The following is a 14,637-nucleotide window of genomic DNA, read 5'->3' on the forward strand; positions in this document are numbered from 1 at the left end:
TCAGAGAGAAACCTCTTGGTTCTGTTTGGAGCCATGAGGCTGGTTAGGCCTCCCTGGTGCTTTCTTACGGTGCTTCTTTCTTGGCTTCTGCCCAGTGTGTGAGCACATCACCCATTTTCTGATTTCCTTCTGCTGCTTCTCATCCCTCCTGTCTTTGGTCTCACCCGCTTTCCCCAATGACTTTTCTCTTGTAGCTTCTTTTTGAAACTTGTTTGCAATTCTAATTGAAATTCCATTTTTCTATAATGATCCAATTTTCTTTATGCCCTTAGCCTCTTAACAAAAGTCCATGCCGTTGGTAGTTATACCTCAGTGGAGCTGGGAAAAAGTCTGTGTCCTATGCTCACCTTTCTCCCCCCTTAATTTAAAGTCTCGGGACACTTTGTTCAAACAAATCTGTCACAGATCTTTGATACATGAAGCCACACACAAGCACAGTAACAGGTTGTAGTGGACGAGGAGGAGGAAGACCATGGTCCCCTTTGCTCAGCCTCCTCTGTATCCCTGACTGCATCCCTCAGGGACCTCGTTGGATGTCAGGGTTACATAGCACTGCTCGTGGAGAAGACTGTCTGGCCTTCACAGCTGGGTGCCCTGGAGTCTCTTCGCGGGGATGCATGCTGATTCACCCGCAGCTCTCCTTGCCACCGCCAGACCTCCGTTCTTCCCCTTCATGCAAAACAACCTGAGTGCTAAAGCCCATTTTCTCCTCTTCTCACCAGACTGTGAACTGCTGGAGAGCCGGGACTATCTTTTATCTTTCTTTGTCCTTGTCTCTGGCATGTGGTGAGCGAAGGAGTGATAGAGTGAAGCAGTGAAATGTTGCATTATTGACTTTATTGATGAACAAAAGTTCTTATCAGTGAACCCAGGAACTTGTACTGGCGGTAAGCGTAAGAAAGGGAAACTCATTGGAGCTGAACTCAAGTGGGAATTTCTTGCCTGGTTTTGTCTGGCCAGTTCATCAGGGTGTGGTAGTTGGTTGTGCCTCGATTCACTTTGAGAAATGACTGCTCTGTCTGTGGTCATCTGCCCCGGTGCCTAGTCTGCTTGTCACTGTTACAGATGTTGAGAAATTTTTACCCTTTGGACTCTTTTGGGTGCAATGAGGACTACTGCCCTTTCAATAACATTCTTTCTTATGGGGCATAAAATGTGCAGTTATATTCTAGTTTTTGTTTAGTTAAAATTGAGTCTTGAGATCCCAAGACGATACCCCAGTTACTTTGGATTTGAATGTCTGCAGGGATCTCCAGTTACATAATTGAATACATGTTTGGATTTTTTTTTCAGATTGATAAATCCCATCAAGTCTTAGAGTAACTTTATTTTCAGCTTTTGGCAGCCCCTAGCCCAACTCTCCACATCCTGATAGTAGTTATGTAGGTAGACAGTGGCATTGCTATAGACCACTTCTTCCTCAACTGCTTGTTCCAAAATTAGAAAAGGCGTCATGTTATGGAAGTTTGTCACACACATAGATCCTAATTTGCTGATATATTTTTATGTGTTTCACATGGCTACTTGCCTAACTATGAATACTTACCATAGATGTTCTCTTCCTTGAATATTTTAGTGCAGAAAATACTCACATGCAGAGTAATGAAGATGGTACTTGCTTTGTACAGAAACAGATTAATTTGACTCTTTTTAGCGCTGTTGTGAGGAAGAGATTTTATGATTATAGCAGTATGAGTTTAGAAATGTAAAAATTAAGGGCTCCTGGGTGGCTCAGTTGGTTAAGCGTCCAACTCTTAATTTCAGCTCAGGTCATGATCTCAGGATTCTGAGCTCAACCCCTGCATCAAGCTCCATGCTGGGCATGGAGTCTGCTTAAGGTACTCCCTCCCCCTCCCCTTCTCTTTCTGCCCCTCTTCCCCCAAAGAAATGTAGAAGTCGGATATATATTTAAGAAATATTTTTTCATGAAAGAAAACTTTAGATGAAGACCTAGTCATTATTATGAGTATTTATATTGACTAAGCATCAAGTTGCAGGAAGGATGTAAGGAATAGGAGAAAAGAACATGGAGAGAGGAGCAGCATTTCCTCCCTACCCACTACTTGTAGAGAACTGTGTTTTTCTTGATATATACAGGAGTTTATTACTCTGCTAATATTAGATTGTGCACAAAACTCAGGAAAACAGGAACTGTCAAATACTGTGTTTCTACTTTGAAGACATTCGATATATTATAATCCCTATAAATTTCTGTGTGGTTTTAATCAAGAAGTGATTGCTCTAATTTTTATTACATGGTCAAAACCCAAGTTTGATTTATGTCCTGAGATCTGATCTTCAAGGGAGAGAGAATCTTGGGCGCCCATCCCAGCTCCAGCACTAACTCAAAGTGTGGACTTTGGGCCACAATTATTACATCTTCTTGAATCTCAATTTTCTCTCTCTCTCTTTTTAAAGACTTTATTTATTTGAAAGTGAGAGCAGGTGGGGGGGGGGGAGAGAAAGAGAGAACGAGTGGGGTGGGGAGGAGCAGAGGGAGAAGCCGACTCCCCGGTGAGCAGGGAGCCCTACGTGGGGCTCCATCCCAGGACCCCGAAATCATGACCTGAGCTGAAGGCAGATGCTTAACCACCTGAGTCATCCAGGTGCTCCTCAACTTTCTCTTTTGTGAAATAAAGCAAATGATACTATACCATCTTTATTGTATATGCTTCTGTGAATTTTAAGATTCTGTACAAAATATTTCTTGTATTTAGTAGTTGGCAGAAAAGAGGGAAAGGTTTCCTTATGTTTTCTGCATTACTCGAGTCAGTGCTCTAGTCAAGGATATGTCTCTAATTTAGAAATATGTTTCAAGAAAATAATGATTATATTGAATTAACTTTACATGTAATTTTTGTTTTAATTAACATTTCAAGGCTATCTAAAATGAGGACATAGAAATTCATGCTACTTTAAAGTTTCTTAAGGTATTTTTGTTACCAACATTCATTTTGAAGGATAAAAGCTTTTAAAAATGTGTCTTTGCTGGGTTTGTTTCTAAAGAAATTGTTTTACAGACTTTTATTAGCCTGAACAAAGCTCACTATACAAAAAGAACAGGATGTAAGAAGGGAATGTTTAGAACAAGAAGACTCAGAGAAATTGTGTTAAAACTTTGCCACTGTATTTGGTCACATATAAAATGTGGCATTAATATTCCATAACGGGGCTATGATTTTTGCTTTGTTTATAGTTCTGGTCCACTCTAGCATTTTAAATCCAAATTCAGTAAAAGCATGAAATAGTATTTTAAATAAATTACCTACTAAAGCATCTCTATTTTGAACTTTTCCTCTTAATTTTCTGGTGTTCTGCCTACTCTCTTAAAATCAGCCTTGGACTGTTTTATGACTTGATTTAGTGTTTATAATGTCACCAGAACACTTTTCCTGGATTGTTACACATATTGGCTGCACTGTTTTCAAATATAGCTAACGATATAATGGTTAACTTGATGAAGTGCCGTGTAAGTGCTAGCCGTGATTATTACTGTTGTTAGAGTATGGTTGGCGGTGGTGATATTACCTCCTTTTTGTTTTCCACACGGACATTCTTATTCTGTGGACATGTTTCTACATCTCCAAAGAGCCTTAACATTTTGTACTCAAGTGGATTCTCTCCACACCTTTAGGGTCTGTTCTATCCACTGTTTTCAGCTGTCATGTTAGCATACATTTGGAAAGTCTCCCCCCCAGCTTCGTTCCCAGCTGGTGACTTGAATTTCCAGAAACTTGATGGGCATTAATGGAACCTCAGATTTAGTGTGTCCTTTGTGAATTTGTTGCCTTCTATCTCAGTACTCAGCCAGCTGCTTCTTTGAGCCAAATCTGACCTGGTGCCTATTTTTGTGAATGAAGCTTTATTGGAACACACACACACACACACACACACACACACACACACACACACACGTGAGTATTATGTATGATTGATTTTGCATTAAGGTGGCAGAGCTAAGACTCTTCCAACAGAGGACCTGTGAGTAAAAACCTAAACTATTTACTGTGTAGCTCTTTATATAAGATGTTTGCTGATCCCCCTTAGACCTTTGATTCCTCCTTGGGGTTGCCCTCAAGTATATTCTAGCAAGAAAGCTAATTTCCTTTCCTTTAATCTTTCATTTTTTTGATCTTCCACATGCATTCAGGCGTCACATCTTTTTGCCTAGAGTATTAAATAAATTTCCTCACCTCTTGCTTTCTTTACCCCTTGTGTTTCATTTTATATCTTGCCGCCAGTGTCATATTCTTAAAATTTGGTTCCACTCTGTGTCCACACTGCCACCAAACACTTCCCCGTTGCCCACTAACGTAAATAGAAACTCTCCAGCCTCTTTCTTAAGTCTCCTTCCATAATAGAAGCTTTACCAGTCTCCCTAATATAGGAATTCTGTAGTGTAATACTTTCCTCGTACTTTTTACCTTCTTCTCTTTGTCCATGCTGGAACAGCTGCCTGGTGCTTTCTCTGCCTCCAGTCCCACCTTCTCCTGCCACGGTCTGCCCTTAAAATCCCCGCAGGTTTGTTTGGAAGCCTTGTACTATCTTTCGATGTTTGCATATTCCTTTCTTCTCCATGATACAAATGCTGCCTGTGTATCTTTCTGACACTAGGGGCATTTTATTTGCTGCTGGGTTGTTGATGTTCTTTTACATCTCATCCATCATAAACCAGAAGCTTGTGGAGTACAAAGTGCGTGTCTTCTTCTTTACTGTGTTCCCTTAAACTTCCAGCATCATGTCTTAGATGAGCTTCATAATTAAGTAATTGAGTCACATTGTAGGAGGCAGGCCTTTTAATTTGAATGTAATTATTGGTGACCTTATAGTCTCCCTGGGGTGTTTGCTGTGATTTTAGTGTTGTAGCTAAAATGTTTGAGGAAACCAGATGTCACTTTCTCATATAGATTGTTAATGTAAATGGAAAAATGTTTTGTTGTTGTTGTTTGAATAAGGTATTTCACATTTACCAGAAGAAAACTATTTGTGTGCGGTGATGTGCATGGTACTGATAAAAAAGTAAAACCAGGTGGTAGATCGAGGCAGTAATTCTCTTGGATCTGTTAAGCAATGTATCAGACTCAGGGTTTTTATTGATTCCATTAACAAGTCCCTCCCCCCCAGGATTCCAAATGGAAAAATTATACCAAAGCTCTCTAATAAGTTATTGAAATGAAACACTTACAGATGATGTTCACATGGTATTTTCTTCTCTACTTATTCATTTAATCACTTTTTGCATACTTTCCAAAAGGTTTTGATGTGGCTGTCGATCACAAACAGCTATTTCTGTTAATCCCAGGGGTTTTTTTTGGCCTCCAGTTCTGAGTTTGTACTCTTGAGAAGCTTGAAAAAGACAAGAGTGCCAGGTGTAGAGACTTTTCACTTCATAGTGGTGTATTCTAAAAGTTACATGTCCCGAAACTGGGCTGCTGATACCCTTAACTTCCTCAGTTGGTTTTAGAAAGGTAAAGATTGCCAGTGGGGCCAGGAACACAGTTTGGTGCATGAAGCCTAGTACCCGAGCATCCAGAAAAACAAACAAAAAAAGGAAACAAAGCATGACTATACTTCAAAACCCATATACTTGAAAAAGAATTGAAGACTTGAAAATTTCATTTTTAAAATGGCAAAGGATGTGGATACTTTCTAGAAAAAGATACCAGTTCTGCTTGGTTGACCACTGTCTTCTAGCACACAGTCAGTGTTTGCTGTATACACGTATGCCAGATGAATGAGTAATGCCTAAAATATACCCCAGCCCCTCCTAAGTAAAGGCATGCTAAATAACCACACCTGTATACCTTTGAACCAGCATTTCTACTAATTAGCATTTATGCTGGGGAAATAATTTGATGTCTTAGCATGGATTTCACATCTAGGTTTCCATAATCCAGAAACACTTTCTCAAATATTCAAAGATACCTATCCATGTATATATGTACATAGGTATGTATATACATATGTGTATGGTGTGTATATGTTGTATGTATATGCATGCTCATTGTAAAATAATTTATAATAGTGAAGGATTGGAAACAACCTAAATGCCGATCAGAACAAGAATAGTTAAGCTATAGTATATCCATATTGTAATGGATAAAAAGGATGAGATTGATCTTTAGGTAAAGATGTGAAAGGAAAGATACAAGATGTATTTGTAAGGAAAATATAGTTTCATCTTTATGTGTAAGTACTGAACACAGGTCTAGTTACACATTAGACTTGCACATGTGAGGGCTGGGCTAGAAGTTAGCATAAGCACCCTGTAAGCTTAAGTGTAAGTCTCTGGGGAGCAGAACTAGGCAGATGTGGGAATTCCCAGGATAGAAGGGATATTATACCTTCTATTTTTAAAATTTCTGTTCAATTTTTTAAAAAAGTATATTTTACTTTTATATTGGTCAAAACACTGGGAAGTCATAGAATGAATTTTAGGAACATTTTCATTAATATTTAAAATAATCTGTTTGAATGGATAACTTGTCTGTCTAGAAAGTGGCTTTTCTTTTTATTGTGTTTAATTAGCCAGCATATAGGACATCATTAGTTTTTGATGCAGTGTTCAGTGATTCATTAGTTGTGTTTAATACCCAGTGCTCATCACCACACGTGCCCTCCTTAATACCCGTTGCCGGGTTACCCCATCCCCCTCCCTTTTGTAACCCTCAGTTTGTTTCCTGGAGTCCAGAGTCCCTCATGGTTCGTCTCCCTCTCTGATTTATTCCCATTCAGTTTCTCTCCCTTCCCCTGTGGTCCTCCACGCTATTCCTTATGTTCCACATATGAGTGAAACCGTCTGATAATTGTCTTTCTCTGCTTGACTTATTTCGCTTAGCATAATCACCTCCAGTTACATCCATGTGGATACAAATGGTGGGTATTCATCCTTTCTGATGGCTGAATAATAGACCACATCTTCTCTATCTACAGTAGCCAAACTGTGGAAGGAGCTGAGATGTTCTTCAGTAGAAAGTGGCTTTTAAGCATGATTTATGTCCTTGAGAATTCTGTATAAGTAAATTTTTTGGTTTTGTAATGGGATGATAACGAAGGACATCAGGTTGGATGGCTGTCGTATTCTCTAATGGTATGATCGATAGATGCGTAGTGCAGGAGTCTTATTATAATATGTTTTCTTTCAGCAGTTGTAAGAAAGTCTGGTTTCATGGTAGAAGGGCTTGTTAGGATTTGGACAACTTACATGCACTAACGTCAGTTTCCAAGGGTACACTCGTGAGCAAAAGAATCACACTGTTTTCCATCTTTCAGAAAAGCTCAAGAGGAGAATAAGAAGATAGTGCTAGCTGGATGTGTTCCTCAAGCCCAGCCTCGACAGGACTACCTTAAAGGACTGAGTATCATAGGGGTAAGCTCGTACCTGAGGGGGACAAAAGAACATCTTAGGCCGTTGAGACATGTACTAGGTCCACATTTGATTTGCTCTTTCTGCGTCACTCACAAGCTGTGTTACACTTCCGACTCTCTCTCCTCAACATACTGACCCCATTGCTGTTGAAATTTCGTCATGTCTTTGTAACTTTTTCACCTTAGGGCAAAAACATGTTCTTGATTCTCTCGTAAAGAAAAAAAAAAAATTACCAAACACAATAAGAAGCCATACGGAATTTAAGTCGCCTCCTACTGCCTGGCCTTTGTCTGCCTGTCCGGTACCATTTCTTGCCATATCATTATAATTTTCCCATCCCACTGAACTCCTTGGCATCCCCGCAGTACACAGATGCGTGTTTTTGGAACGTGTCCCTTCCCTTACACTCATCCTCCGAGCCATACTCCACTGTTACCCACTCTGTAAAGCGTCCTCTGACCACTCAGTGCGGTCTGACCGTCATCCCGTGCCTCGGTTCTCTTTGCCGACTATGCTTACCTGTCCTCTGCCCTCTCAGCATCGCACAGGGTGGTGATTTTACATTCACTTGTCTAATTTTTTGATAAAGGCCACCTTTCTACTTAAATTACTAACTTCACAGGGACCGCTTTCCCATCTTTTTTCAACGCTGACCATGTTTCCCCAACTTTTCCGTGATGCCTGACATACAGTAAGCACTAAGTGTTTGGTGACTGACTGAAAGGATCTTCGTGCTCTTAGCATCATGACGTCAGGAGACTTGCTGTCTGTTATCGGTCTTATTCTGTGTGGCCATCACTATTCACGAAATGCCCGAAGGTAGTTGGCATTCAGTCAGTGTTTGTTGACCACGTGGTGGTGCTTCATCCTTCCCACCATTCTTCTATGGCTGCACTCAGTATGCTCAGGAATCCTGTTTAAAAAATGGCTTTATTAATTAAAAAACATAATATAGAGTACACTCATAGAAAAAGTATATGAATAATTGGCATCTGGAATGAGATTTATTAGATTTTTCCTTACAACAGTACTGTTGACAACTTTTGTTTTTTTATTTTATTTTATTTTTTTTTTAAAGTAATCTCTGTATCCAACATGAGGCTCGAACTTACATCCCCGAGATCAGGAGTCCTATGCTCTACCAACTGACCCAGCCAGATGCCCTGCTATTGACAACTTTTAATACTGTATTCTCAGTGTAATGAACTTGTTTTCTGCTGTCAAATCCTTGCCCCACTAGCAAATTTAATAATCTTTGAACAGTCTCGTGTTAAACAGAACCTGAATGTTTGAGAAGTTTAGTTTGTTTTCACCATTTGTCCGTTTACTTTTTGATTTCTCTTGGTTTAAGGAATGACATGAATATGGACTCCTGAGTTATCTATTCATGTGAGACTAACTTTCCCCATAAACATAGTCCTGCTGTGTCAGGGAAATAGGAAACTCGTTAGAATTTCGTTTTAGGATGGAATGCAGTAAAAGCATAGGTTTCATCTTAGATTTCATCTCTAAGAGTTAAGTTGCTGAATAATTTCTTTAGTATAATTAGTATAGTATAGTACAAGGATAATTTCTTTAGTATGACAAAGCCTCTTCTCTGTGTGTATTATGGTAACATTTTCCTGAACTCCACTGTGTGCAGTGAAGAGCTCAGTGTATGTTAGGATGTAGGGGAGATTCTAAAGGAGCATGCCCCGTGCTGCTAATGGGGAAGATGATTTTCAGGGATGATATAAACTTGTGGCTTTGGCAAATAATATCACCCCCCTCCCCATTTAGTCTTGCACCCTTTTAGTTCTGTCATCGAATCTCATTTAATTACCACTGAAATTCTTTAGATTTATGTATTTTGCTTCTTTATAATTAGAGAAGTAACTTAAGATCACATATTTAAAAATGGAACTGGAACCCAAAAGACTCCACCCCCAAACTATTAGAAGTTATAGAACAATTCAGTAATGTGGCGGGATACAAAATCAATGCTCAGAAATCAGTTGCATTTCTATACATGAACAATGAGACTGAAGAAAGAGAAATTAGGGAATCCATTCCATTTACAATAGCACCAAAAATCATACGTTATCTTGGAATTAACTTAACCAGAGACCTAAAGGATCTATAGTCTAGAAACTACAAATCACTCTTGAAAGACATTGAAGAAGACACAAAAAGATGGAAAAATATTCCATGCTCATGGATCGGAAGAATAAACATAGTTAAAATGTCTATGCTACCCAGAGCAATCTACACTTTCAGTGCCATCCTGATCAAAATACCAATGACATTTTTCAAAGAACTGGAACAAACAGCCCTTAAATTTGTGTGGAACCAGAAAAGACCCCAAATCTCCAAGGAATTGTTGAAAAGGAAAAACAAAGCTGGGGGCATCACGTTGCCGGACTTCAAGCTATACTACAAAGCTGTGATCACAAAGACAGCATGGTACTGGCACAAAAAGAGACACACAGACCAATGGAACAGAATAGAGAACCCAGAAATGGACCCTCGGCTCTTTGGGCAACTAATCTTTGACAAAGCAGGAAAAAACATCCAGTGGAAAAAAGACAGTCTCTTCAATAAATGGTGCTGGGAAAATTGGACAGCCGTATGCAAAAGAATGAAACTTGACCACTCTCTCACACCACATACAAAGATAAACTCCAAATGATTGAAAGGCCTCGATGTGAGACACGAATCCATCAAAATCCTAGAGCAGAACATAGGCTGCACCCTCTTTGACATCGGCCACAGCAACTTTTTTCATGACACATCTCCAAAGGCAAGAGAAACAAAAGAAAAAATGAACTTGTGGGACTTCATCAAGATAAAAAGCTTCTGCACAGCCAAGGAAACAGTCAAAAAAAGTAAGAGGCAGCCCACAGAATGGGAGAAGATATTTGCAAATGACACTACAGATAAAAGACTGGTATCCAAGATCTACAAAGAACTTCTCAAACTCAATACAGGTGAAACAAATAATCAAATCAATAAATGGGCAGAAGATATGAACAGACACTTTTCCAATGAAGACATAGAAATGGCTAACAGACACATGAAAAATGTTCAAAATCATTAGCCATCAGGGAAATTCAAATCAAAACCACACTAAGATACCACCTAACACCAGTTAGAATGGCAAAAATGGACAAGGCAGGAAACAACAAATGTTGGAGAGGATGTGGAGAAAGGGGATCCCTCTTACACTGTTGGTGGGAATGCAAGTTGGTATAGCCACTTTAGAAAACAGTGTGGAGGTCTCTTAAAAAGTTAAAAATTGAGCTACCCTATGATCCAGCAATTGCACTACTGCGTATTTACCCCAAAGATACAGACGTAGTGAAGAGAAGGGCCATATGCACCCCAGTGTTTGTAGCAGCATTGTCCATAATAGCGAAATCGTGGAAGGAGCTGAGATGCCCTTCAGCAGATGACTGAATTAAGAAGATGTGCTCCATATATACAATGGAATATTACTCAGCCATCAGAAAGAACGATTACACAACATTTGCAGCAACATGGACGGGCCTGGAGGAGATTATGCTAAGTGAAATAAGTCAAGCAGAGAAAGACAATTATCATATGGTTTTACTCATTTATGGAACATAAGAAATAGGAAGATCGGTAGGAGAAGGAAGGAAAGAATGAAGAGGGGGTAAAGAGAAGGGGGAATGAATCATGAGAGACTGTGGACTCTGGGAAACAAACTGAGGGCTTCAGAGGGGAGGAGGGTGGAGAATTGGGATAGACCAGTGATGGGTAGTAAGGAGGGCACATATTGCATGGTGCACTGGGTGTTATATGCAAGTAATGAATCATGGAACATTGCATCAAGAACTGGGGATGTACTGTATGGTGACTAATATAACAAAATAAATATTATTTAAAAAAATAAAAAGTAAAAATGGAACTAGAAAGAATATTCATAATTCCATCACTGAAACACAATAATTATAATTTTGCTTATCCCCTTTAACTTCCTCCCCCCATTGTGGGTTGGTTTTTTAAGTTATTTTTTAAAACTTTCATTTATTTATTTATCTATCTATCTATCTATTTATTTATTTATTTATTATTTTTTTAAGAAATGTCATCTCTACACCCAATGTGGGGCTTGAACGCACAACCCTGAGACTATGAGTCACATGCTCTTTCAACTGAGCCGGCCAGGTGCCCCCCACAAAGGGCTTTTTGTTTTAACTTCAAATCAAATCAGTATGTTGTGAAAAGTTTCAAAAAGTGAAATCACACTATCAGTAACAGTGTTTGGGTTGTAATCTAATTATGTCTTCAGCAGTTAGTATTACTATTAAAATATAGGATTATTCTTTGTAAACATCATTTTATAGAGCAGTCGTTTCTTTGGCAGCTACATAACATTTATCATAACTGACTCTCTACATAAAAGCTATGTCCACAGAACCTAAAATTAAAAAAATCTGAAGTAGGAAACCAAAATCATCTATAAATGGTGTCTGAAAAGACCTGTTTCTGAAGATAATTGTTAGAATTGCTACAAAAACAGAAACCTTTTGCAATATAGTGAGTTTAACTGAAAGAAAGAAATGAAGTATATTAATTTAGACAAAAAAATTCTGAAGTGTGGAAAAAAAACCCGAAGATATTTAAATTCATCGACTTAGGAAACTAGTTTTAGGGATTGTACTTCAGTTTTTTTTTTTTTTTTCCAGACGGAGTGAAAACTGTTATTCCCTCACAAAATTCCCCTCACAGAATTACTATGACACAGGGCTTTAATAGCTCCTAGGAGGAAGAAAGAGCCCGCGTACTGCGTTCTGTGCTTCTACCGTCTGCTAGGATTTTCTGTCACCCCACAGTACAGGGAAGGTGTGTCGGTTCTTTTGACCAAGTGATTGAAACAAAAAGGTGGGGATCATTGGCTGAGAACTTGCTTAGTGCACACTCGAGTTACAAAGGCATATTGTCCGCCATGTTTGTAAGTACTCCTGAAGTAACAGTTAACAAAGACGATTCTTAATAATTAAGAAGGATATTACTACCGTTGTAACGTGTGAATTTCCATCAATATCAGCCTTTAGAGATGGGATGTTTAATTTGTTTTCCTAATCAGGAATAGCAGTGTAGTGAGGGCACATAGCAGTTATTGTCAGACCCCTGGGTATTTTATTATCATCTCTCCTACTGTCTCCTGGAACTATCTGGTGGTAATTAATATTATTTGTGTGGTGGTGAATGGAAAGAAAATAACAGAATATCAAAACCTATCAACCTCTGGGTCGAGAAGAACTGCCTTTAGTGACAGTGACCTCTACATTTTTCCCATTCTGGAGCACAAAAATATCTAATTTTTTTTTTTTTTTTACATTGGGAGGAGAGAGTGAAAAGATTTAAAAACATCCATGTCTTCGATAAAAAGACCTTTTGTAACCAAAACTTCTTTTCTAGAATGATGAAATGAAATTTTATTTGGTATCTAGGACATATATATTTATAGGTAACCAGTACAGAATCAGGATCTTTTTAATTTTTTTCAGGATCTTGAAACATTTTACCTCACAGTGAAAAATTTTATGTCTCTTGGGGCAGAGAGTCACGGTTAACCACACCCCTTGGAATGCGTTTTCATGCAATGCCATGGTTTAAAGTCACTGCTGTTACTTGTTTACTTTGGTTACTCTGTGTGTAGCTGTAGGTGGTTCCAGGATCTTGTGACTATACTTTTGAATGTTCCTTTCCTTCTCTTCAGCTCATTTTTTGGTAAGAAAGTTTCTTTTAGTCAACCAGAAAGCATCATGTTCTCTGTTAATGTCTGGTAGAAAAAAAGAAGAGTAGACTTCAGGACTCAAAAAGCCTGGCTTCAAATCCCTGGGCTGCCACATCATTTTTCCATTAATAAGTACTTACCGGAGACCCATTATGTGGTAGCTGCCATTCTAGGTGCTAGGAATGTGGCAGTTTATAAAGTCATCCAGGATGCCTGTCCTCACAGAGCTTAAATTCCAGTTCTTTTTTTTAAATGTTTTTTTATTATATTATGTTAGTCACCATACAGTACATCCCTGGTTTCTGATATAAAGGTCGATGATTCATTAGTTGCGTATAACACCCAGCGCACCATGCAATACGTGCCCTCCTTACTACCCATCACCAGCCTATCCCATTACCCCACCCCCTCCCCTCTGAAGCCCTCAGTTTGTTTCTCAGAGTCCGTAGTCTCTCATGCTTCATTCCCCCTTCTGATTAGCCCCCCTTTCTTTATCCCTTTCTTCCCCTACCGATCTTCCTAGTTCTTATGTTTCATAAATGAGAGAAATCATGATAATTGTCTTTCTCTGCTTGACTTATTTCACTTAGCATTATCTCCTCCAGTGCCGTCCATGTTGCAGCAAATGTTGAGAACTCATTCCTTCTGATAGCTGAGTAATAAAAAAGACAGTCTCTTCAATAAATGGTGCTGGGAAAATTGGACAGCTACATGCAAAAGAATGAAACTTGACCACTCTCTCACACCATACACAAAGATAAACTCCAAATGGACAAAAGACCTTGATGTGAGACAGGAATCCATCAAAATCCTAGAGGAGAACATAGGCAGCAATCTCTATGACATCGGCCAAAGCACCTTTCTCATGACACATCTCCAAAGGCAAGAAAAACAAAAGATAAAATGAACTTGTGGGACTTCATCAAGATAAATTCCAGTTCTTAATGATATCTGGTTTAAGCCTAGGACATCTCTTGTCCAAGAGAATGTGGTGGGATGGGTCCCTAAGACCATAGGAAGTTGGTTAGTTGGGAGTCTTCTCTTAAGGCCCAGATATACTTTGAGAAAATATACTTTGTGTCCTACAGTTAGAAGTTGTGTTAGGGATAGGTGGGTGAGACAGTATTTATTTGCTTCAGTTCTTCTTAGGGTAGTGTTATTTCTTCATTATTGGAGGAGCCATTATTAATACGTCTGACATTTAGTAGGAAGGTTGGTTTGTACTCTGTTTAGGAAAGCATGTTTACAATATTGTACATTTTGTGTTTATTTTCTGTGTTAATTACTAACTAAGGACTGCATTTGAACTTGATCCTGTTGTTGATTCATTAGGCTTGTCTTTGTGATTGTATACTCTAGAAATCCTAAATAAACTGAATTAATCCACAGGTTATAACATTTGAAAACATGCAATTCACAGCAGAATGTATAATTGGATGTCAAAAAATTTGTAAGTGACAGAACTTCCTGATTTTGCCAGCTGTGAGCCCTGCAGGCAGGTGCACACTTTTCTTTGGGTAGCTGA

At 38.9% G+C, this 14,637-nt stretch overlaps 1 protein-coding gene across 5 annotated transcripts in view; it reads left to right on the forward strand.

Moving 5' to 3' along the window:
* The window catches only part of CDKAL1 (CDKAL1 threonylcarbamoyladenosine tRNA methylthiotransferase), a 673,848-nt gene that overhangs the window by 160,054 nt on the left and 499,157 nt on the right, over positions 1 to 14,637 (forward strand). For 4 of the 5 annotated variants that reach the window (XR_015722607.1, XR_006779269.2, XM_087858099.1 and 1 more), the window contains exon 6: positions 7,273 to 7,369. Coding sequence is in view for 3 of the 5 variants with exons in the window: in XM_087858099.1 (XP_087714225.1) it covers positions 7,273 to 7,369 (97 nt within the window). In the remaining 2 variants the exon portion in view is untranslated. Of the gene's footprint in view, positions 1 to 3,686; positions 3,703 to 7,272; positions 7,370 to 14,637 lie in introns of all 5 variants that reach the window. The other variant, XM_087858100.1, reaches the window with a different exon arrangement.

Source organism: Ursus americanus, chromosome 32 (assembly GCF_024610735.1).
Source record: "Ursus americanus isolate L20-20 chromosome 32, mUrsAme1.1.p, whole genome shotgun sequence".
Lineage (NCBI taxonomy): Eukaryota > Metazoa > Chordata > Mammalia > Carnivora > Ursidae > Ursus > Ursus americanus.